Genomic DNA, 26,567 nt, shown 5'->3' with positions numbered 1-26,567 from the left:
TAGTCCTAACAGCAGTTGTCGCCTCTCTTGTTGTTTTTTCCCCCCTATTTTTTTGCACCCCTAATAATAATCTTCACTTCTGATTACTCGCCTTGATTTAAATTAGTGTTGGGTAACTCTTAGTGAACGTTTCTGAAGCGTGACCTGTGGCAGATGACTGCAGGACTCTCAAAAAAAAAAAAAAAAACTCTTGCAGTTCTTCCACATGGAGTTACGCCACATCTACCCATAAGAAAAGCGCAGCAAGAAACGTGTGCGTCAAATGGAGACAATAATGTGAGTGCCGTTAAATGACACGCTAGGTGTATGTTTATAAAAAGAGATCGCACCTCTTCTCACACTGTCACTTTTCAGCCGCGGGTCATTCATTAACCCGATCGGACCTTTGTCATGGATTCCCGCCGGAGGAGACGCGACAAAACCGCTGCAATAATTGGACTATTGGGGAACTTGTTAACAACAATTAGTGCGGCAATTATGCAATTACTGCAATAAACTGCTTCCCCGCTGAAAAGAAAGCGATGCATCTGCAAGTCAATGGCTACAGGCTAATGACGGTGCAAAGATTTTAGCAGAAAGCGCGTTGAAACCAACGTGGCTCTTTACAGCAGGGGTTGGCAGCCTTTCCAACCCAAAGAGCAACATTTATCCTTGCTTCCCTCAACACAGAATTTTCGCTAAACGTCCTCCACAACGTATTTTACCATCTATATATGAAATAAAACAAATGGAAATCGCTTCGGTCGGGCGGATGGATAAACGGATGAAGAAAATGTCAAGAAGTCCAAATATTTTCCCCAATCTATACATCTTACTCTATATTTATCTAGATCTGGAAAATACTTACCTGGCATACAATAAAACATCGGGTTTTATGCAAAGCCACGTCTTTAATAAAAAGAACATGGTCATTTTTTAAATTCCCGTTTAAACGCGATGTCCATTTATTGGAAGCCATTTTTAGGCCACATCAATTAGCAGCATTATATTCTCCAAAAACAAAACAAAAACAAACAAAAAAAATAAAAAAAAATATTTATTCACCAAGTATTTTATAAAGGTTTTAGCTTATTACATGTTTGCAGGACACTGGTAAAATATACGCCAACTTTGGGTCATAATTTGGCTCACGGAGAGCGGAGCAAATCGATGAACCGCCTTCCATTGAGCTGAACTCGAGATGTGACCAAACCCTCATTGTGTACACCAGGGCGTCAGTACAAAAAAAGAAAGAGAGAAAGAGAGAGAGGGAGAGAGAGAGCAGGTACATGAACAGGTGGACTGGGAGAAAAAAAAAACTAAAAATATTTGGAGGATTTCAGAAGAAGCCACGCGACGGACGTGCTGGCGAAACTCTGATCAAACATCATATAGAAAAAAAAATAGCGTCATGAATTTCTATAGACTGCTCCCCGGGTTATTTAAAGACTTCTTATTTTGGAGTGGCGACACAAAGGCCGCTGTTCTCCTGTGTGTGCCGGGGTTAGCGCATGAAAGGAGCAGAGGCCGCACATTAACATCGCTTAAGGTTTTTTTCTCAAGGGCCGAAATGAACTGACCAGGAAAGTAACTTTATAACTGCGCTGGAGGATGAAGCCCTTTGTAGGCTTCTGAAATGAAAGACAAGAGCTTGACTAAAGGAGTTCGCCATTGTTAAAGGCTGAAGCACATGGGCATTGATGCGTCTTGAATTGCAAAACATCTGCCATTTACTCTGAAGGAGCAGAGCAGGATTTGAATGAGAATACCAGAGCAGATTTTGGCGCACTGCCTTCAGTCGCGCGTAAGGCGACAGCCACAAGAGCAACGTTTGATTTTAAGTAACATGATGATGAAATTACTTTATCTTTTAGCTTTACGCGCAACGCCTTCTGAATTTGGGCTATGATGATGAAAGGCTAAAGAACAGCACTTGACAAACATTTAACTCTAAGGTGTTATAATTACGAAAGCCATGTGTTTTATCTGTCTAGTTTAAATTTGTTGTTCAAAGAAATAATTATCAAAATACACCAATGATGTTTCTTAGCTGATGATTATGGAAATGTAATGAAGGGACAAAATATATCAGCTTTAGAGCACATAATTACATAATTGTTTAGAAATACATGGTAATATTGGTGTACTTAATGTTTTTCTTTTTAGTTTTTGCTTAAGAAAACCAGAAAAAAAACGAAATATATTTTATACTTAAGCATTCGGTGGAAAATAAAAGGTCAGATTGCATTGTAACAAAACTTTCCAGTGTCAGTTGTTACTGATCCGTTTCTGCTGAATTGACTATTTTATGCCAAACCTTCGACCAGCAAACGCAAATTGCTGTGCTTTTTTTTTTTAATTTGACCTAAAATGATGGACCAATTGCTTGCAGCTTGATCCTTTCCCAGGGCTTTCCTCTTTATCTGGTCAAAAGTGGAAAATAGAAAGCTACAAGTGAAAAGCTGCGGGGCGTTCCCGCGATTTTCCTCGCTCGATATTTCCTATTAGAAGAAAAACGTATGCTGCATCAGCAAAAACGCAAAACAAAAACAAAACAAAACAAAACAAAAAAATAAAAAAAGCAAAACAAAATGAAGAAGAACATTTATTAAACATATGACTTATAAGATCTGTGGCTGCAGCAGTTCTCAAAGCCAACACGTTTTCTTAGATTAGATACTGGAGGTGCTTTTTACATTAAAGGATAAACATTTAGAATTATTAGAATTACAACACGCAGTAAATAGTTGCATTTTCTTTGTCCAGTGTAAGCTGTCAAAATGTTACACAGGGGAGAGACTTTATAAGATGATAGAAATTAAATAAATATGGTCACCAGCTAAACATTTCTCCCCTTGATGTTTAGAAGAGTAACATTGCCCTGCAGATTGTGTCAGTCTAAACTGCTGCTAATCGAGGCACCGTCGTGTGTGGCTAAAGTTACTCTGAAATTGGTATGAAATTGTCAATTTGTAGGTGTCAGCGTCCCGCTCTCTAAGAAAAGTGCCATATGCCATGTTAAGTGGCACTTTTTTACCAATTCGTTCCTAGTTTCACGGTCCGTCCTCCCATTTTTTCCCCTTGCCTGGAAGCTGAAAAGCCACAACAAAATGGCAATTTACCCACCAGGACTGCGCCCCCCCATGTGCCCCCTGCGGCAAGCCTCTTCCGTTTCACTTGGAGGGGCAACCCTTCCACCCCCAGTCCAACCGAGCATCTCGGCGTGAAGCTTTTACTTTTTAAAAGGGGGGGAATAAAGAGCAATAGGTTGCCTCAGCTCAGCACTTTATTTGAGTAAACCCGGCAACAGGAAAAAGACAGTGTTTATCTTTATACAAATTAAATTAAGAGATTAACCCCCCGCCCCCCAAAAATAAAAACAGATACATGGACTTGGTTTGAAGGGGCTTATCTCTGAGATCCAGACTGAAAAGGTGAGGGCCACCAAGAGGCGTTTACGGCTGCTTAGTGCCCCCTGCTGGCCTGACTTCTGTTTGACACATAAGTCAATTTCTTCTAGGTTAAATAACCTATTGCTAATTATTAGTCATATTCTGAAAATAGTTTATATAAGTTACTGAACAAATGATTATTATCAGTATTGAAATCCTCTGTAGAACTCATCACATTGGTATTTTCACAAGTTAAAAAGGGGAAACCATAAAATACCCTAGCTGAAAGCCTCATAAAACTTTGGCCAGACTCTGGAAAGGGTGGATGTTGACCTTTGGTAAATAAGTCCCCTCTTAGTGGTTCCCTCTGAGGCATCCTTGTTAAGATGTCTAGCCCTAAGTGTTGGTGTAGCACTGTGGCTTTTTCTTCTAATGAAGCGTCTCGACCAACCAGACTGCATAACTCCAATGAATACTTCTGGATTTCCTGTGATCGAGGCAACAAATGCCTCAAGATGACATTTGCTGTGAATTGGCAGCAAATTGAATTGATTTGCATTGAGTCAAATTAGAATATTTACCTGCACTGAACAACATTAATTAGATTTTAATTACATTTACATAGTTTCTGCAACTTTCATTCAAATGGAAACAGTTCCCTGTTTTAGAAATATAATGGAAAAAAAATGCGAGAGGAAAAACGTCTAGACCATATAATGAATGTCAGCAAATATACAATAATGTTGGCATTGGCTGCTGCTACTGGCTCTGCAAAATGTTTGTACTGTCTAGAAGCAAAATATTGGTTTCCATAGTCACCTCATGATTTCTCAGGATGAAATATTTAAGGGTTTTATCAGATTGAATGAGCTTCCTCAGACAGAACTTTTCACCACTGAACATTATCTCATCAATCTTTGATTGTTCTCTGCTATAATCAAAGTAAAATTGTGTATAAGTGAACCAAATGACTGAATTGTAAAGAAATGGACTGGAATCAGCAGCAACATATTGATTTGGACTCTAAGGATGAATTTGACCAGTTCGTCTTGTAAAGTGCCCTGAGGTGGAATTAGTTGTAATCTGGCTCCATATAAATAACTACAAATGTAAAAAATAATGTACTTAACATTGAACTTTATTTTCGTAAACAAAACAAGAAAATCAACTCTCTCACACATTCACACGGAAGGATGGTTGTTTAGCCTGCTGCATTAAAGTGGCGCCCTCATGTGGTTGGAATAGAAGTCAGAATCAAATAGAAAATATTATCCAACTCGTTCTGGTATTAAGCAATATAAATTTTACTAAATAGTGGCATTTTATAGCACAATAGAGTAACTATGTCACCTTCAGTTGTTGTAAAAAAATACTGTATATGTCAAACATACATTAAATGAAAGGTGACTTTGCAATTTGACATGTTGAAATTGGTCAGATTCCAGAATTTCTCAAACATACCTGCAGTGTTGCTTTGACTCATTCATGCACAGATGTGATTGGTACTGTCATATTTAATCAGAGCATCTACTTGCTGATTGTTTTGGTGTAGTTCTGTATGAGAAACTGAAAGTACTGCGGTGTGTTTTTGTGGGACTGAAAAATAATGATGTAACATTTTGGCAGAAAATACCACAGCAAGAATGAGTAGAGGCTGCAGAGCACTGCAAGAGCGTTCAGAGACTGGATGAACTTTCCGTGGTAGAGCATATAAATGGTAACAAACAAGATCCAGGTGAGGATCAGCAGCAGCAGGCAGAAGGTTATGTCTTTGGCTTCGTTGTAATTCTTTGGGAGGTCTTTTCCCATGTAGGAGAAAATGAAGCAGAGGCAGCTCAATAGGCCGAGTAAAACAAGAGAAAAGGAGGTTGCATCTAGATTCAAAGAACAGAAGAGCACAATTTGGCCGTGGTGCCACGATGTTTCGTTGTAAGGTCTGGGAGAATCGTAGGCAAAGCTAACAATGAGTAGCAGGGCCTGAGCTGTGAACGCTCCAGTGACGAGCAGCCATTGGCCGTGATAGTTAGTCCACCATCTTTGGAGTTTGGGGAACTTGGCAGCTATTTTGAAAATGCAAACAATCTGAAAAGAGCGCACCACAAAACATGCCAGACAAACTGTGAAGAACAACAGAAAGGGAAAGTATCTTAAGATGCACGAAGCATTTGTGGGTTTGCCGAAGTAAAAGAACACACTGACACTGCACAGAGCGAGGCAGCCTAAAATCAGGAAGCACATCGGTCCTCCAGCAGATCTGACAACAGGAGTGTTGTAGTTGAAGGCGAAGAGAACAGATATGGCTCCACTGAGGCCCACTAAGGTGGAGGCTCCAAACATGATCAGCACTGCCCCCATGTCTGTGAACGGTATGAACTCCACCAGCCGCAGGTTGCATGATGTACTTCCTTCATTAGACCACTCTGTGTTCTTACAGCTGATGCAGCTGTAGGGATCCTCTAAAAATTGAGACATAAACAAGTTAAAATCCCCTTTAATTAAATAACTCTGACAGTTTTATAGCTGGTATACAATCTTTATCATTACTGACAATTTTCTTACAATGCGGTTATAACCGACACATGTTTATTGAAAACAACCAAAATGTTAAAAATTAAATAATAATATTAATAACTCAATAATTCCACATCCTCATACGTACTTGTAACATTGATGTAAGTATCATTTGGACAGATTTCACAGGTAAAGCAGCATCTGTGGATGTAATTTTGCTTTCTTGCATATCCATCAGGACACTCTGGGGTGCAAAGAGAAGTGGGAACCTGTTTAAGAAACAACAAACACACACAAAAAAAAATCAGCACACACACAACTTTCTTACAGCTTTCAAAACAGTTTGTCAAAATGTTTAGTCTAGGTTTTTAAGATGGCATCTGAGGATAGTAATTAGAATAATCTTCACTCTGTTCAGCAAGTTTATTTAGCTTCCAGTGAATACTTTAATATTTAGCTGACCTATTGAAAAGCTTGATTCTCACTGATTGCTGCTTTTACCATCCATCCATCCATCCATCCATCCATCCATCCATCCATCCATCCATCCATCCATCCATCCATCCATCCATCCATCCATCCATCCATCCATCCATCCATCCATCCATCCATCCATCCATCCATCCATCCATCCATCCATCCATCCATCCATCCATCCATCCATCCATCCATCCCAAACAAGAGAGTGCTTACTTCTTTATTTGTGTACCAGATGATTTCAGTGCTGTTGATGAAGAAATTGACTGTTGGATAAAATTGATAAAATCCAAACTTCTGTGCATCACCAGTACTGTTCCAGAAAACGAGGAAATACAGTCCCAACTTGAGGTCGCCATTTTGGTCAAACTGAATGGTGTGGTTTAACAGAGTGAAATTGGACTTCTGGAGTTCTGCTAGAACCTAAAATGGATAAACAACAGTCAAATGAATAGTTCCAAATTTGTGGTTAATTAATGTATTTTTTTTCTCCAACTTGATCTCAAAGTCATGAAAAAAATGTAAATGATTCACTTGAATATGTACAAGATTCATGCACCAGACTACTATCTTTTTAATAATTTATCACACAGGTTTTAAAAGATACCTTAAAAATTCCACATTTATTAAATGAGATGATAAATTTGACTGAAAAAAATTATCATTTTTGAGCAATGCTTTTTGAAACCTTGAAAAAAACAAAATAAAATAAAAATTTCCCAACAATCCACATTCATGAAGCTATTACAAAATAATGAAATATAATAATTCCCTAAGCTCCCTTTAAAATAACTAAATGTCCTAAGCATGCCATCAGAGTTTCAGATAAATGACAAAACACACTGAACCAGAACATAACAAAGACAGAAACAGTGTGTGAGCAAACTAAGCATGTAGCACTAATAATGTGAGGTAGTTGGTCTTTCTTTTAATTCTGAACACATTTGTCTCACTCATATGCAGTTTTATTTTTCTGATTTGGATGCATTATCTGGTCCTCAGCTCTGTCAAGGCTCCAACACAACATAGTGGGCTTTGACTGGGCCATTCCAACCACATTAGTTTCATTTCTAGCGGTTTTGGAGATCTTGATAATTTTCAACAACAAATGATCTCTTTGAAAATTTATTACAGCAGGAAATTCAGGGGATGTTTTTGTATAAAACTAAACCATGAATGATTTTAAACTTGCACAGCGTTTATTCAAGCAGTACAAGATGTGACTTCTAGGTCACTTTCCTTAATCCTATTGATAACCGTTCTAATGGCCTAACCCTAACCTTAAAAGGAAATGAACATTAGCAACTGACAAGAGTTTCGAAATTTATGACTAGACTTCAAGCCTATTACTTGTTGATGGACACCAACAACTACCTCAAAAAGATTTAACACATTTCCTCCTTGGCATTGTCTGAAGACACCAAAAGACATCCTACACCCCAGGTCAAATATTTTAAAATCATGTATTTATTGAATTTTATATCTTGAAATTAAAGGTTATAATAAAAGCTTCCTTTTAGCTTTTATTATAACTGCCATACGATGAATGTAAATAAAAACGGTGTTCCACACCCAGGAACAGCATAAGTATGACCCTTGACCCCGTCAGTATCCTGTTTGCACAGGAGATTTGTAAAATAATAGATTGCAAAACTTGGGTTAATATCCAACAACCAATAAGCTGAGTCGCATGACTATGTTTAAAGGTACAACTAAACTTAAATTGCTGAAACGATGATCACATCCTGATCCTTACCATGTTTGGATACACTGTGATATTATTACATCCCTCTTCTTCACACTGTAAGGTCTTGTGCAGTGCATGAGCGATCGCATACACAGCAGAATAAACAGGAAAGGAGAAGGATGGGTCTGCCTCCAGGATACTTTCTGCACTCCACTCACTGCAGTTGAAAACCTGATTGCCACACATCTGCTGTCCATTGTAGCCACACTCGGTCTGACCCTCAGCAGAACGGATGAAATCACCAAAACCAGGAACTGTCACAATCGGCTGAGCCACACCAAGCACCGTTCCAATGCTTCGTATTTCTTCCAACTTTGGCAGGTGTTTATTCAGAGACCATGCATCATTTGCTATCCAAACTTTGTTGGTGACGTTAAAGCGGATAGCTGACTTGATGAGAACTTCGGCAGCCACTTCATCTGTGAAGACAACGATTACGCGTATCCTCAGCAGCTCAATGTGACTGAACAACATAGAAAAATTAATGTCGGCGTTGAGGTCTTTGGTGTATCCAATGCAGATGTTGGTGTTCCTGACCCGATTCACGAATAAGTTGTGGCCGTCGTTGCCAAAATCATCGGCAGTGTAAAGAAAAGCGACCCAGCGCCACTTAAAGTGCTTCAGAATGGCAACAATCACCTCTATAACATCGCTGCTAGGATGCACTGTTCGAAGGAACGACGGGAATTTTGTTTTCTCAGAAAAAACAGAAATGGAGGATCCATAATTAACCTGCCAAAGAAGAGTTACAGAAAAATTCAGCTTCACTAGTTGAAAAACACAGTGACATTTGAATTTTAGCTTGATACATCACCTGATATTGTGATGATAACTTTCAATACTTACCATAGGAATGAGATCCACCATAAAAAACGGGGCTACAGTGAGGGCCTGAGTGCTTGTGAAAGGACCAACCACTGCTATCACCTGGGACAGTTTTGTGTTTGGCTCAGCCCAGGGTCGGATCTCACCATTCACTGAGATGAGCTTTAAAATTCCCGGGAAGCTAAGCGTGTCCGAGCAGTGATCAAACATCTCGTAGCCCAGAGTCACATTTGGAAGCAGGCTGGTGGAGTTGTTGATTTCTTCCACCGCGAATCTCATCAACTGAAACCTCCGATAATTTGAGATGCTGAAACACTGACTGAGGACAAGAAAGCAAAGTATCAGAACAAACCGTAATAACTCCAGAAAATTTTTTATTTTTAAATCATCACTTTCAAACTGCAATTCGTATTTAATCAAGTTATCTTTGTAGATAAATGCATTGTCTGTGCAGTCAATCCAACACGTACTCTAGTCTTATTGAGAGAGTATATTTATATCCAATTTAAAATGTTGCTCTTTCGTCATTTTCCCTCATGAATCATTGTCGTAATTTAACTCACGTCGAGCAGTCGAGAGCTTCTGGTCGGCGATGGAGACCAGCGCCCCAGGCGTAATGAATATCAAACAGTCCACCTATCAAAAAATTCCCGTCCAGATGAAACTCTGAGGTCGGAGCGGTGCATCGAGTTGAAGCATGCAAAAAAATTTCAAACAAAAGCACAGCAGCAAGAAGAAGGTGTTTCATTTTGGCAGTCCTCCTCGTCTGCTGTGTGCTACAGCGAGAATTAGCTCTGTTTATAGTTTGTTGTGATAAACTGGTGTCGGTCAAGCCTCTATCGTTCCTCTCCACGCATGAGAAAATACGGGACATCTGACAAATGCAGGCCGGTACATGGTTGAAGGAGTTTTTACAAATCAGTATGCAAAAGAATCATGCTGGACATTTAACAACAAGCAACAACAAGCAAGTTTAATGATTCAATCAGGTTATAAAGCAGTGAAAATGTTCAGCAGCAAATATGTTAGTCTTTATATAGACAAAGAACAAAGAACAGTTCCTTTACTGATTTGATAGCAATGAAGCCCATTTTCATCCCAGGTGGCTCGGTGGATTTTAGATCCACTGTATTATTTGTTAAATACTGACATCCAGTGTTGTCTGTTGGACATTGGATCAATATAAATGAAAAGGTAGAGCTTGGCTTGCTGTTATATAAAAATAAAATGGCCTAAAGCAGACTAAATATAAACACGATGGGTTTTGCAGCATTAGGGTTGTATTAAGAAAGTTTACCAGAAATATTTGATAGCTCCTGACTGATTTTTTTTCTGAGGATGAACTATACAACCAACATGACTAACACATCTCCTATATGATCCAAGTTAGGGTAACTAGTATGTTCCGTATTTGGCCAGTACATTCCCTCAATGTAACACTTTTGGAGCTCTGCAGATCAGTTTGATTATTTGTTAATTCCTCTAATTAACAACAAAGTTTTAGTTTTTCTTTATGTGAGGATTTGGTTTTTCTGTGTGTTTATTTAGGTTTCTGTGTTCAGTTGAGTCTCTGTGTTGTCCCCAGCTGTCCTTCGTTTCCCCTGATTGCCTTCCTTGTGTATTTAGTCCCACCTGTGTTCCCTGCTCAGTCATCTGCTGTCATTGTTTCAAATTGTGTACTGGTGCTACCATTGTGTTTGAGTTCTTAGCCTCATTGTTCACTTGTGCTGCCTGGATTTCTGTTCACTCCTTCATTAAACCATCATTTGCTCAGCAAACCTGAGTCCACCGCATCTACCTCACCAGCAACAAAACCACCAATCATGACACTTTAGCCAAAACAACATAAAACATAATAACAGCCGATGTATTTAAACAATTTGAATCAAAAAACCCAAACAAAAACTAATAGATTAAATGCTAACAAAAATGTTTTGAAATACTGTACTCAACCTAATTTTGGACCTGTTCATTTTATTTGTTGCTTTTAATTCATTCATGTGAGATATCAGCTGTTTAAGAAGTACTTGAAGAAATCTTTGCATGCATTTGGAGGACATGCAGATTTCATCCAAAACAAGGATTCATGCCAATAGTTCTCTTGCTAATTTTCCTTTCAGTTTGGCTAAGACACAAACAATAAAAAGATGCATCAAATTAAAACAAAAATAGATTATGAATCTTTACATGGTGTTATTTTTTCATTTAGGATAATTCAGAAAATCAGGCCTGTTGCCATATTAGGACATTCGTATGTCCTAATATGGCAGTTAAATAAGTCAGGACTCACACACTCATGCACAATACTTATATGCAACATACCACTTAATGAAAATGTTCTTCTGATATACTACTTCCAACCAGTATTGTCTAATAAACTGTAGTGTGTTGCAATCTGTTCATTCACTCACACCTTTGAAATAAAAACATATCTGAGACGCAGTCTCATTATTTGGAGATGCATTTCAACAAGATCAATCAGAATAGAGACACAAACAGAGATGCAAATGAATTTAACCCCGGCTCGTTGGTCTATGTTAAAATCCACCTCCTCTTACAAATGATCCCTGCATAATTTAAAACTAAACCACTGAGCTCATTTGTTCGAGGAAAATTTGCAATCAGACCACAGACTAAAGTGATTGATGGGCAGCAATGTCGCCCGAATTTGAATTCAGGTTGGCAGCTTGTGGAAAGGCGGAACAGCTTGTCCCCTGTGGGCGGAAGGGATGGGCACTTACTGAGCAAGACAGAACAGACATGAAAAGGAAAAGAGAAAATGTTCCTCTGCAAACACAGCAAAGAATAACGCTTCAAAAAAGGTGAAAAGAGGTATTTTTATTAATTCATTTATGAGTTTTTAGTGCAGTCTTTGGGTAATTAAGCTGCTATGATGACATGATCAGACTTGAGGGAGTCTATAATAGTTTTAGTCTGACTTTTCTACAGGAGGTGAAAGGTCAGACTCAGGCTTGTCACCAATCTGGAAACAGTCACCAGTAGCCCAAACAACATTCTGACTATTTACTTTGGATCCAAGGCTTCTTCAAAGATGAAGTCCAATACTCCCCATCTCATCACTCAGTTTCCCTGCTGTGAAGCCCCTTCCTCTGGAAGCTCTGTAGAAAAAAAAATTGATACAATGCATTCTGGGATTTGGAGTATTTGCCAGTCCCTGTATGAAGTTCGGTACTTGACTTTCTTTCATGGGAGGCCCAAAAAAGATCCATAAAAACAGTGGAGCACTCAAAAAAGTGGGTTAAATGTATCAGTTTATTGTGTATTTGTGCGTGAGTTCAGCTGATACTGAGGAGAATCACGCCAGAAGTTCTTTCACAGATTTGTTTTATTCTTTTCATTAAATTCAGCTGTCACACAATTAATTTCCATTCAGTAGTGTTGCAGTTAACCATTACAACTTGGGTCAAACATTTCAGCTCCTCCAATAAGTTTGCTTGAAACTTGTCCAATTATTCCTGACAGAGGTGTTTCATTTGACCTAATGCAGGCAGGTTAGCTTCTTTGTATACACCTTTATAGGACTGAGATCAGGATTTTGTGATGTTTACAGCTACACTTTCATGTTTCACATGTTGCTTTCATTCAAATATAGCTTATCAAAGGCCAGAAATGTCAGACAAGTGAGACAAGTGTAGAGCAAATTGTTCTGAAATCTTCTGTCGCTTCGTGGGAACCTGCAGTTCTGGGGGCGTAGTCAGTGAATGTTGACTCCGCCCCCGTATCACATGTCATGTGACTATTATAGCTTAGTCACATGACACAGATCAGAGGCGGAGCTAGAGGGGGGGCCGGGGGGGCCAGTGCCCCCCCTGTCATCTGATTGGCCCCCCCAGTGGCCCCCCCTGATGATTGACATGTAACAGCACCAGGTCATTCCTGTACATTATTTGGAATCATTCTAAGCCAACCTAATATCTAAAGAAGAAAAACAATAATAAATATATGAAAAGAAAATGTATAAAACTTTATATAAGTCCATGTGATGAAATAAATAGATTTACATCAGGCGTGATACCAGCCTCTTTTATACTTTTACTCATAATAACGAGCTGATATTGATCTCCTGGATGTTTCAAATGTGCTGCGCTGTGGTGCAACTCAAAGGCTAAAGCCCTTCAAACCTGGTGGTTGTAAAACACCAAGAAGTTATTTACTGATCCTCCATAAAAAAAAAATAAAAAATACGAAGAGAGGCCGACAATGTTCGTAGTTTGGAGCAGAGGTGGCGATAGAGATTTTTCGTTATCCGTCAAAGAAAAAAATAATTTTATTTCCAATTTGTAGTCATCAAACGAAACATTTAGTATTTCTCTGTGAGAACGTTTTTGAAATCAGGTAACATTTCAAGAAATGACGTGATTATAAGACGGCAGAACTCTGATCGTTTCCTGATCACTTCCTTCGGCCTGCGGGAGAAAAACCCCGCAGAAGCGGATCAGCTGCTGGTCGCTCCAAAGCCTCTGGTCCGTTAAAGCGTCCAGATCAGAGGTGATTCCCTGACAGATATTGTTCTTAGTATGATTAATAATGAGCTCCGCGATGTTCTCTGTTCTCTGCGTGTAAAGTTGAAACTGCCTGCGCACCAAGCGTCAGCTGCGCTTGATCACAGTCTGGACAGAACCAGCGGACTGCTCTCTGTTCTAATTAAGACGAGGGTAAGGAGGGAATCTGACATATTAACTCAGTTAAGTTTTTACTGGTTTTGTTTTTAAAACACCATTAACGTAAACAGTGTAACTATATTTTGTATATTTCCCATAACACATAAAGCAGATAAATGCATCTAACTTTTTCTCCGTAGTGACACAAACCACTGACTGTGGCTCCAATAACTTATAACAAATGAAATTAAGCGACTCCACTTAAATTACCATTAATTCACCCGCTGCGGTCTGAACGCTCAGCTTCACAAATTCTTCCTGGTTGCATCTGCAGAAAAAATCTGCGCTGGTTCATCGACAGATCTGTATGAACCAAACTCTGCGAGATTTTTTTTTTTTCCCTTTTTTTCCCCCCTTTTAACCATGTGCAGGGTTCGGGCGTTTTTACCAGGATTTTTTATTTTTATTTTTTGCATGGTTTCGCTTCTCCAAAACGGACAGATGTTACGTCTGCCGCGCTCCTTCTGAGCATCGCTCTCCTTCTGGGTGCGGGAGGGTAACATCTTCAACTCCATTTGTTAAAACTGCAGGGCGAGTTAAGTTTAATTCTTCGGAGCGGCGGAGCCGCGTCCGCATTGGTTGTGCAGCGCACTGCGCATGGATCTAATTAACTTTTGCACCTTTATTTAGTTCCTCAAAATAAACTGCTGTCTCCTCTGTTTAGACTATAAATGGATTAAAACAACGTTGCATTGTCTTTAGTTTTCTCTGTTCTGTACTGGAGACTGGAGTTAAAGGCGCCATTTCAACTAGAGGTTTGCAATGAGATTCCTAACCAAGGTGTCCTGACCATCACTCTTCAACACGCTGTCAGCTCTCGGTCTGAAAGACGCATTTAGTTCAGTGTCCATGAGATGATATTCAGAAAGGATTCTTTTTTTTTTTATTGATTGATTTTAGTTGCCTCTGTGATGAACTCTTTGTGTAAAGTGTATATATATATATATATATATATATATATATATATATATATATATATATATATATATATATAAATAAAGAGAGAGAGAGATGTGCGCACATAAATTTTGCCTTTTGCCCCCCCAGAAGTAGTCCTGGCCCCCCCTTGGCCCCCCCAACTTTAAAAGTCTGGCTCCGCCACTGACACAGATTGCCGTAAGTAACAGCAATAACCTGCTAAGCCAATCACCTGCCTCTGATTGTTTTCATTTACATACAGGTCTGCAGTCCTGGACGTGCAGCGTCACTGCAGCAGGGGCAACTCCTCCTCCATCCCGCCTCTTGCGGGAAGGCGTAAGGTATGGGGCTTATGAAAAAGCCCCGGCGCTAAACATTTTCCCTTTCGTCTCGTGTGTGAACACTTGTGAACGAACTCTCATGTTCAGTCTATGCTAAGAGGGATAGACTGAGAGAGAAGTAAAGAGAGGAAGGATAAACGATTCTGTCCTGAGAACCTGTCTAACTGGTTTAGAATTTTTGGGACCCAGTTCTCGGTCAGGTTGATTAAAAATGGAAAAAAAGAAAGTTGGCCAATTTGAGGTATGAGAAAAAAAAAAAAAAAGGTGCCCATCCAGGGCGGGAACGGCTGACTCTGGAGCCCAACAACGCTCCCCGAGAGTCAGCCCATGCCGCTGGGCCTGGCGCTACAGCAGGAGACGCAACTCCTCCGCCTCCCATCCCGCTGAACGCCAGTATCCTACCTTACGCTTCTCGCGAGAAGGCGTAAGGCATGGGGCTTATGATGAAATTTTGTGAAATAAAAGCTTAATTTTGGTAAAGTGTAAAGATTTCATGGACCTGACGAGCTACAGTATGGCCTCCTTCAGAAAAACATCATATAAATTGAGGTAGTTTGGCATTTTGTGAACTCCTTCAGATGTCAACTCCATCAGAGTTTTTGGGACTCTTTCAGTGAAATTGTTGTAAAATCTCACTTGTGCAGTTGAATCAGGTTAATGTATTTTACATAAATTGCATTACTTCACATGTATCAAGTTTCTCATTTTACTCACTCACCACTTTCAATTGTGTCAACTCCGTCATGCACTGTCAACTCCGTCAGATGGACTTTTTGCTGTTTTTTGTTTTAAATAATATTTATTTTGTTTCTTGAGAAGCAATTGTCTGTAAAATTAGTAAAAATAAGACTAATAGGGTATTTTAAAAACCATTTTATATTTATTTTTGTCAGGTGGTGATGACAAAGTTCTGGGTCAGGTTGATTAAAAATGTAATTGTTAAAAAAAAAATGTTGCAACTGGGAGCCTGTACCGTAGCATCTTTACATTTCCTAAACATTATTTGTCATATTTGCATACATAATGTTGAGAAATAAAGAAAAATAAAAAAAATATGGGAAAATTCAAACCTATTTTGTCCCTATTCTCAAGAATCACTGAAAAGCAATAACCTGCTAAGCCAATCACCTGCCTCTGATTAGTCTAATTTACATACAAGTCTGCCCTCCAGGACGTGCAGCGCCACTGCAGCAGGGGCAACTCCTCCTCCTCCAGTTTCGTACCTTACGCCTCCTGCGTGAATACATAAGTTTTTTAGTTTTTTATTTTTTAAAGACAATAAAGTTTGTCCTCCGATTATTAGTTTTTAAATAAGTCCGATAATCCATGCTGGACGAACAAAAGCAGGTCTGTTCGAAGACAAACATGATGAGTAACCCGCCCCTCTTTAGTTGCAGTTGGCCTGTGATGATTGGTTGATTTGTATGACTGACAAATGGAGATTGGAAAAAAAGAAAGTTGGCCAATCTGAGGTATGAGAAAAAAAAAAAAAAAAGGTGCCCATCCAGGGCGGGAACGGCTGACTCTGGAGCCCCGCAACGCTCCCCGAGAGTCAGCCAATGCCGCCGGGCCTGGCGCTACCGCAGGAGAGGCAACTCCTCCGCCTCCCATCCCGCTGAACGCCAGTATCCTACCTTACGCTTCTCGCGAGAAGGCGTAAGGCATGGGGCTTATGAAAAAGCCCCGGCGCTAAACCTTTTCCCTTTCGTCTCGTTGTGAACGAACTCTCATGTTCAGTCTATGCTAAGAGGGATAGACTGAGAGAGAGGTAAGGACAGGAAGGATAAACTATTCGATCCTAAGAACCTGTCTAACTGTTTCGTTCTGGAAGACGAAAATAAGTTTAGTGACCAAATGATCGTAGAAGACCTACATTCAAGGACTCTGGTTCAGTCGCTCATTGACGTCAATCTGTGACGTGTGATTCGGGCTTTGAATTTGCCACCGAGGATTACGTCATCAATGACGAGCTGAGAGAGTCACGTGCAGTAAGAATGGAGGTCCTTTTCCTTTTTCATGTTGTTGTGTAAAGCCTGTCAAAGTGAAACGTGTCAAATAAAATAAGCTTTTACCAGCTTTATATGAGCTGAACTCGCTCCCTTATAGAGAGAGAACGTTTATATCTGATGAGTTTTCAGTTTTACAAAAATTGACATGAAAAAGACCAAATTATTACAGAGGAACAACATTCAAAGACAGTCTAAAAATACTGATGTAAATTTGTATATCTAGTTCTACATATCTACATCATATATCTATATCACATGTCATGTGACTATTAAAGCTTAGTCACATGACACATATCGCCGTAAGTAAAACAGTGATTCTTGAGAATAAACAGAATAAACAGGTCCTAAGGATAAAGCACAAAATTTGAATGAAGCATATACAAAATATACAAAATATTATTTTTTAAAATATCTGACTAAACTAACTTGGGTCATGTGAGCACAACAATGTATATTTTCTTTGTGTTTGCTGAATTTTTTATTTTTATTTTAAACAAGATCCCTTGTCCCGGAGCAGAACTCAATACATTATAATAGTTTAAAACAATTAAAGAAATACTAAAATTATATATTATGACAATTAAGTATAAGTATTAATATAATTATAAACGTATCGATAAGTTGAATTAAAAATAATTTTTAGATATTTTCCATCTCCGTTGAAATTTGTCCCTAGTTTTTGTCAACACCGTTAGACATGAAAAGAAAGTAAAAATATCAGGCATTATTGGGGGGCACCAGAACATCTAAGGACCCCATGACCTCTTCCTTTCTCTTCCTTTGCTAAGAGGGCTAATTAGCTCTGGTTAGCTTATGTTATTCTTGAGTTTTTTCTTCTTTTTTATTCCTAAGTTGCTCGTCACAACCATGATGTGTCAACTCCATAACTGACAATTTACAAAACTCCATCAGAGTTTTTGGGACTCTTTCAGTGAAATTGTTGTAAAATCTCACTTGTGCAGTTGAATCAGGTTAATGTATTTTACATAAATTGCATTACTTCACATGTATCAAGTTTCTCATTTTACTCACTCACCACTTTCAATTGTGTCAACTCCGTCATGCACTGTCAACTCCGTCAGATGGACTTTTTGCTGTTTTTTGTTTTAAATAATATTTATTTTGTTTCTTGAGAAGCAATTGTCTGTAAAATGAGTAAAAATAAGACTAATAGGGTATTTTAAAAACCATTTTATATTTATTTTTGTCAGGTGGTGATGACAAAGTTCTGGGTCAGGTTGATTAAAAATGTAATTGTTAAAAAAAAAATGTTGCAACTGGGAGCCTGTACCGTAGCATCTTTACATTTCCTAAACATTATTTGTCATATTTGCATACATAATGTTGAGAAATAAAGAAAAATAAAAAAAATATGGGAAAATTCAAACCTATTTTGTCCCTATTCTCAAGAATCACTGAAAAGCAATAACCCGCTAAGCCAATCACCTGCCTCTGATTAGTCTAATTTACATACAAGTCTGCCCTCCAGGACGTGAAGCGCCACTGCAGCAGGGGCAACTCCTCCTCCTCCTTCCTCCCCCCCGCAGAGGGCCAGTTTCGTACCTTACGCCTCCTGCGTGAATACATAAGTTTTTTAGTTTTTTATTTTTTAAAGACAATAAAGTTTGTCCTCCGATTATTAGTTTTTAAATAAGTCCGATAATCCATGCTGGACGAACAAAAGCAGGTCTGTTCGAAGACAAACATGATGAGTAACCCGCCCCTCTTTAGTTGCAGTTGGCCTGTGATGATTGGTTGATTTGTATGACTGACAAATGGAGATTGGAAAAAAAGAAAGTTGGCCAATCTGAGGTATGAGAAAAAAAAAAAAAAAGGTGCCCATCCAGGGCGGGAACGGCTGACTCTGGAGCCCCGCAACGCTCCCCGAGAGTCAGCCAATGCCGCCGGGCCTGGCGCTACCGCAGGAGAGGCAACTCCTCCGCCTCCCATCCCGCTGAACGCCAGTATCCTACCTTACGCTTCTCGCGAGAAGGCGTAAGGCATGGGGCTTATGAAAAAGCCCCGGCGCTAAACCTTTTCCCTTTCGTCTCGTTGTGAACGAACTCTCATGTTCAGTCTATGCTAAGAGGGATAGACTGAGAGAGAGGTAAGGACAGGAAGGATAAACTGTTCGATCCTAAGAACCTGTCTAACTGTTTCGTTCTGGAAGACGAAAATAAGTTTAGTGACCAAATGATCGTAGAAGACCTACATTCAAGGACTCTGGTTCAGTCGCTCATTGACGTCAATCTGTGACGTGTGATTCGGGCTTTGAATTTGCCACCGAGGATTACGTCATCAATGACGAGCTGAGAGAGTCACGTGCAGTATGAATGGAGGTCCTTTTCCTTTTTCATCTTGTTGTGTAAAGCCTGTCAAAGTGAAACGTGTCAAATAAAATAAGCTTTTACCAGCTTTATATGAGCTGAACTCGCTCCCTTATAGAGAGAGAACGTTTATATCTGATGAGTTTTCAGTTTTACAAAAATTGACATGAAAAAGACCAAATTATTACAGAGGAACAACATTCAAAGACAGTCTAAAAATACTGATGTAAATTTGTATATCTAGTTCTACATATCTACATCATATATCTATATCACATGTCATGTGACTATTAAAGCTTAGTCACATGACACATATCGCCGTAAGTAAAACAGTGATTCTTGAGAATAAACAGAATAAACAGGTCCTAAGGATAAAGCACAAAATTTGAATGAAGCATATACAAAATATACAAAATATTATTTTTTAAAATATCTGACTAAACTAACTTGGGTCATGTGAGCACAACAATGTATATTTTCTTTGTGTTTGCTGAATTTTTTATTTTTATTTTAAACAAGATCCCTTGTCCCGGAGCAGAACTCAATACATTATAATAGTTTAAAACAATTAAAGAAATACTAAAATTATATATTATGACAATTAAGTATAAGTATTAATATAATTATAAACGTATCGATAAGTTGAATTAAAAATAATTTTTAGATATTTTCCATCTCCGTTGAAATTTGTCCCTAGTTTTTGTCAACACCGTTAGACATGAAAAGAAAGTAAAAACATCAGGCATTATTGGGGGGCACCAGAACATCTAAGGACCCCATGACCTCTTCCTTTCTCTTCCTTTGCTAAGAGGGCTAATTAGCTCTGGTTAGCTTATGTTATTCTTGAGTTTTTTCTTCTTTTTTATTCCTAAGTTGCTCGTCACAACCATGATGTGTCAACTCCATAACTGACAATTTACAAAACTTGGTGAAATTTTGTGAAATAAAAGCTTAATTTTGGTAAAGTGTAAAGATTTCATGGACCTGACGAGCTACAGTATGGCCTCCTTCAGAAAAACATCATATAAATTGAGGTAGTTTGGCATTTTGTGAACTCCTTCAGATGTCAACTCCATCAGAGTTTTTGGGACTCTTTCAGTGAAATTGTTGTAAAATCTCACTTGTGCAGTTGAATCAGGTTAATGTATTTTACATAAATTGCATTACTTCACATGTATCAAGTTTCTCATTTTACTCACTCACCACTTTCAATTGTGTCAACTCCGTCATGCACTGTCAACTCCGTCAGATGGACTTTTTGCTGTTTTTTGTTTTAAATAATATTTATTTTGTTTCTTGAGAAGCAATTGTCTGTAAAATGAGTAAAAATAAGACTAATAGGGTATTTTAAAAACCATTTTATATTTATTTTTGTCAGGTGGTGATGACAAAGTTCTGGGTCAGGTTGATTAAAAATGTAATTGTTAAAAAAAAATGTTGCAACTGGGAGCCTGTACCGTAGCATCTTTACATTTCCTAAACATTATTTGTCATATTTGCATACATAATGTTGAGAAATAAAGAAAAATAAAAAAAATATGGGAAAATTCAAACCTATTTTGTCCCTATTCTCAAGAATCACTGAAAAGCAATAACCTGCTAAGCCAATCACCTGCCTCTGATTAGTCTAATTTACAGACTAATCAGTCCTGGATTAGTCTGTAATCCAGGACTGTCCTGGACTGTCCTGTCCAGGACGCGTGAAGCGTCATGGAGGGCGCTTCACGCCCTCCAGGACGTGAAGCGCCACTGCAGCAGGGGCAACTCCTCCTCCTCCTTCCTCCCCCCCGCAGAGGGCCAGTTTCGTACCTTACGCCTCCTGCGTGAATACATAAGTTTTTTAGTTTTTTATTTTTTAAAGACAATAAAGTTTGTCCTCCGATTATTAGTTTTTAAATAAGTCCGATAATCCATGCTGGACGAACAAAAGCAGGTCTGTTCGAAGACAAACATGATGAGTAACCCGCCCCTCTTTAGTTGCAGTTGGCCTGTGATGATTGGTTGATTTGTATGACTGACAAATGGAGATTGGAAAAAAAGAAAGTTGGCCAATCTGAGGTATGAGAAAAAAAAAAAAAAAGGTGCCCATCCAGGGCGGGAACGGCTGACTCTGGAGCCCCGCAACGCTCCCCGAGAGTCAGCCAATGCCGCCGGGCCTGGCGCTACCGCAGGAGAGGCAACTCCTCCGCCTCCCATCCCGCTGAACGCCAGTATCCTACCTTACGCTTCTCGCGAGAAGGCGTAAGGCATGGGGCTTATGAAAAAGCCCCGGCGCTAAACCTTTTCCCTTTCGTCTCGTTGTGAACGAACTCTCATGTTCAGTCTATGCTAAGAGGGATAGACTGAGAGAGAGGTAAGGACAGGAAGGATAAACTGTTCGATCCTAAGAACCTGTCTAACTGTTTCGTTCTGGAAGACGAAAATAAGTTTAGTGACCAAATGATCGTAGAAGACCTACATTCAAGGACTCTGGTTCAGTCGCTCATTGACGTCAATCTGTGACGTGTGATTCGGGCTTTGAATTTGCCACCGAGGATTACGTCATCAATGACGAGCTGAGAGAGTCACGTGCAGTATGAATGGAGGTCCTTTTCCTTTTTCATGTTGTTGTGTAAAGCCTGTCAAAGTGAAACGTGTCAAATAAAATAAGCTTTTACCAGCTTTATATGAGCTGAACTCGCTCCCTTATAGAGAGAGAACGTTTATATCTGATGAGTTTTCAGTTTTACAAAAATTGACATGAAAAAGACCAAATTATTACAGAGGAACAACATTCAAAGACAGTCTAAAAATACTGATGTAAATTTGTATATCTAGTTCTACATATCTACATCATATATCTATATCACATGTCATGTGACTATTAAAGCTTAGTCACATGACACATATTGCCGTAAGTAAAACAGTGATTCTTGAGAATAAACAGAATAAACAGGTCCTAAGGATAAAGCACAAAATTTGAATGAAGCATATACAAAATATTATTTTTTAAAATATCTGACTAAACTAACTTGGGTCATGTGAGCACAACAATGTATATTTTCTTTGTGTTTGCTGAATTTTTTATTTTTATTTTAAACAAGATCCCTTGTCCCGGAGCAGAACTCAATACATTATAATAGTTTAAAACAATTAAAGAAATACTAAAATTATATATTATGACAATTAAGTATAAGTATTAATATAATTATAAACGTATCGATAAGTTGAATTAAAAATAATTTTTAGATATTTTCCATCTCCGTTGAAATTTGTCCCTAGTTTTTGTCAACACCGTTAGACATGAAAAGAAAGTAAAAACATCAGGGATTATTGGGGGGCACCAGAACATCTAAGGACCCCATGACCTCTTCCTTTCTCTTCCTTTGCTAAGAGGGCTAATTAGCTCTGGTTAGCTTATGTTATTCTTGAGTTTTTTCTTCTTTTTTATTCCTAAGTTGCTCGTCACAACCATGATGTGTCAACTCCATAACTGACAATTTACAAAACTTGGTGAAATTTTGTGAAATAAAAGCTTAATTTTGGTAAAGTGTAAAGATTTCATGGACCTGACAAGCTACAGTATGGCCTCCTTCAGAAAAACATCATATAAATTGAGGTAGTTTAGCATTTTGTGAACTCCTTCAGATGTCAACTCCATCAGAGTTTTTGGGACTCTTTCAGTGAAATTGTTGTAAAATCTCACTTGTGCAGTTGAATCAGGTTAATGTATTTTACATAAATTGCATTACTTCACATGTATCAAGTTTCTCATTTTACTCACTCACCACTTTCAATTGTGTCAACTCCGTCATGCACTGTCAACTCCGTCAGATGGACTTTTTGCTGTTTTTTGTTTTAAATAATATTTATTTTGTTTCTTGAGAAGCAATTGTCTGTAAAATGAGTAAAAATAAGACTAATAGGGTATTTTAAAAACCATTTTATATTTATTTTTGTCAGGTGGTGATGACAAAGTTCTGGGTCAGGTTGATTAAAAATGTAATTGTTAAAAAAAAAATGTTGCAACTGGGAGCCTGTACCGTAGCATCTTTACATTTCCTAAACATTATTTGTCATATTTGCATACATAATGTTGAGAAATAAAGAAAAATAAAAAAAATATGGGAAAATTCAAACCTATTTTGTCCCTATTCTCAAGAATCACTGAAAAGCAATAACCTGCTAAGCCAATCACCTGCCTCTGATTAGTCTAATTTACATACAAGTCTGCCCTCCAGGACGTGAAGCGCCACTGCAGCAGGGGCAACTCCTCCTCCTCCTTCCTCCCCCCCGCAGAGGGCCAGTTTCGTACCTTACGCCTCCTGCGTGAATACATAAGTTTTTTAGTTTTTTATTTTTTAAAGACAATAAAGTTTGTCCTCCGATTATTAGTTTTTAAATAAGTCCGATAATCCATGCTGGACGAACAAAAGCAGGTCTGTTCGAAGACAAACATGATGAGTAACCCGCCCCTCTTTAGTTGCAGTTGGCCTGTGATGATTGGTTGATTTGTATGACTGACAAATGGAGATTGGAAAAAAAGAAAGTTGGCCAATCTGAGGTATGAGAAAAAAAAAAAAAAAAGGTGCCCATCCAGGGCGGGAACGGCTGACTCTGGAGCCCCGCAACGCTCCCCGAGAGTCAGCCAATGCCGCCGGGCCTGGCGCTACCGCAGGAGAGGCAACTCCTCCGCCTCCCATCCCGCTGAACGCCAGTATCCTACCTTACGCTTCTCGCGAGAAGGCGTAAGGCATGGGGCTTATGAAAAAGCCCCGGCGCTAAACCTTTTCCCTTTCGTCTCGTTGTGAACGAACTCTCATGTTCAGTCTATGCTAAGAGGGATAGACTGAGAGAGAGGTAAGGACAGGAAGGATAAACTGTTCGATCCTAAGAACCTGTCTAACTGTTTCGTTCTGGAAGACGAAAATAAGTTTAGTGACCAAATGATCGTAGAAGACCTACATTCAAGGACTCTGGTTCAGTCGCTCATTGACGTCAATCTGTGACGTGTGATTCGGGCTTTGAATTTGCCACCGAGGATTACGTCATCAATGACGAGCTGAGAGAGTCACGTGCAGTATGAATGGAGGTCCTTTTCCTTTTTCATGTTGTTGTGTAAAGCCTGTCAAAGTGAAACGTGTCAAATAAAATAAGCTTTTACCAGCTTTATATGAGCTGAACTCGCTCCCTTATAGAGAGAGAACGTTTATATCTGATGAGTTTTCAGTTTTACAAAAATTGACATGAAAAAGACCAAATTATTACAGAGGAACAACATTCAAAGACAGTCTAAAAATACTGATGTAAATTTGTATATCTAGTTCTACATATCTACATCATATATCTATATCACATGTCATGTGACTATTAAAGCTTAGTCACATGACACATATCGCCGTAAGTAAAACAGTGATTCTTGAGAATAAACAGAATAAACAGGTCCTAAGGATAAAGCACAAAATTTGAATGAAGCATATACAAAATATACAAAATATTATTTTTTAAAATATCTGACTAAACTAACTTGGGTCATGTGAGCACAACAATGTATATTTTCTTTGTGTTTGCTGAATTTTTTATTTTTATTTTAAACAAGATCCCTTGTCCCGGAGCAGAACTCAATACATTATAATAGTTTAAAACAATTAAAGAAATACTAAAATTATATATTATGACAATTAAGTATAAGTATTAATATAATTATAAACGTATCGATAAGTTGAATTAAAAATAATTTTTAGATATTTTCCATCTCCGTTGAAATTTGTCCCTAGTTTTTGTCAACACCGTTAGACATGAAAAGAAAGTAAAAACATCAGGCATTATTGGGGGGCACCAGAACATCTAAGGACCCCATGACCTCTTCCTTTCTCTTCCTTTGCTAAGAGGGCTAATTAGCTCTGGTTAGCTTATGTTATTCTTGAGTTTTTTCTTCTTTTTTATTCCTAAGTTGCTCGTCACAACCATGATGTGTCAACTCCATAACTGACAATTTACAAAACTTGGTGAAATTTTGTGAAATAAAAGCTTAATTTTGGTAAAGTGTAAAGATTTCATGGACCTGACGAGCTACAGTATGGCCTCCTTCAGAAAAACATCATATAAATTGAGGTAGTTTGGCATTTTGTGAACTCCTTCAGATGTCAACTCCATCAGAGTTTTTGGGACTCTTTCAGTGAAATTGTTGTAAAATCTCACTTGTGCAGTTGAATCAGGTTAATGTATTTTACATAAATTGCATTACTTCACATGTATCAAGTTTCTCATTTTACTCACTCACCACTTTCAATTGTGTCAACTCCGTCATGCACTGTCAACTCTGTCAGATGGACTTTTTGCTGTTTTTTGTTTTAAATAATATTTATTTTGTTTCTTGAGAAGCAATTGTCTGTAAAATGAGTAAAAATAAGACTAATAGGGTATTTTAAAAACCATTTTATATTTATTTTTGTCAGGTGGTGATAACAAAGTTCTGGGTCAGGTTGATTAAAAATGTAATTGTTAAAAAAAAAAATGTTGCAACTGGGAGCCTGTACCGTAGCATCTTTACATTTCCTAAACATTATTTGTCATATTTGCATACATAATGTTGAGAAATAAAGAAAAATAAAAAAATATGGGAAAATTCAAACCTATTTTGTCCCTATTCTCAAGAATCACTGAAAAGCAATAACCTGCTAAGCCAATCACCTGCCTCTGATTAGTCTAATTTACATACAAGTCTGCCCTCCAGGACGTGAAGCGCCACTGCAGCAGGGGCAACTCCTCCTCCTCCTTCCTCCCCCCCGCAGAGGGCCAGTTTCGTACCTTACGCCTCCTGCGTGAATACATAAGTTTTTTAGTTTTTTATTTTTTAAAGACAATAAAGTTTGTCCTCCGATTATTAGTTTTTAAATAAGTCCGATAATCCATGCTGGACGAACAAAAGCAGGTCTGTTCGAAGACAAACATGATGAGTAACCCGCCCCTCTTTAGTTGCAGTTGGCCTGTGATGATTGGTTGATTTGTATGACTGACAAATGGAGATTGGAAAAAAAGAAAGTTGGCCAATCTGAGGTATGAGAAAAAAAAAAAAAAAAGGTGCCCATCCAGGGCGGGAACGGCTGACTCTGGAGCCCCGCAACGCTCCCCGAGAGTCAGCCAATGCCGCTGGGCCTGGCGCTACCGCAGGAGAGGCAACTCCTCCGCCTCCCATCCCGCTGAACGCCAGTATCCTACCTTACGCTTCTCGCGAGAAGGCGTAAGGCATGGGGCTTATGAAAAAGCCCCGGCGCTAAACCTTTTCCCTTTCGTCTCGTTGTGAACGAACTCTCATGTTCAGTCTATGCTAAGAGGGATAGACTGAGAGAGAGGTAAGGACAGGAAGGATAAACTGTT

At 38.7% G+C, this 26,567-nt stretch overlaps 1 protein-coding gene across 1 annotated transcript; it reads right to left on the bottom strand.

The window, feature by feature from the left end:
- Positions 1 to 4,497: 4,497 nt before the first annotated feature.
- On the bottom strand, positions 4,498 to 9,977 carry LOC106915559 (taste receptor type 1 member 1). Its single transcript, XM_014983219.2, has 6 exons — positions 9,495 to 9,977; positions 8,953 to 9,250; positions 8,116 to 8,838; positions 6,576 to 6,782; positions 6,031 to 6,151; positions 4,498 to 5,827 (listed from the first exon to the last, which is right to left on the bottom strand). Exons 1-6 carry the CDS (start codon positions 9,803 to 9,805, stop codon positions 4,899 to 4,901), a joined length of 2,589 nt encoding a protein of 862 aa, XP_014838705.2. The 5' UTR covers positions 9,806 to 9,977; the 3' UTR covers positions 4,498 to 4,898.
- Between the last annotated feature and the right edge of the window lie 16,590 nt (positions 9,978 to 26,567).

Source organism: Poecilia mexicana, unplaced genomic scaffold (genome assembly GCF_051168715.1).
Source record: "Poecilia mexicana isolate PSO_F unplaced genomic scaffold, ASM5116871v1 scaffold_7, whole genome shotgun sequence".
Taxonomy (NCBI): domain Eukaryota; kingdom Metazoa; phylum Chordata; class Actinopteri; order Cyprinodontiformes; family Poeciliidae; genus Poecilia; species Poecilia mexicana.
The sequence above is the reverse complement of the archived record's forward strand: the minus strand, read 5'-3'. Positions and strand labels throughout refer to the sequence as shown.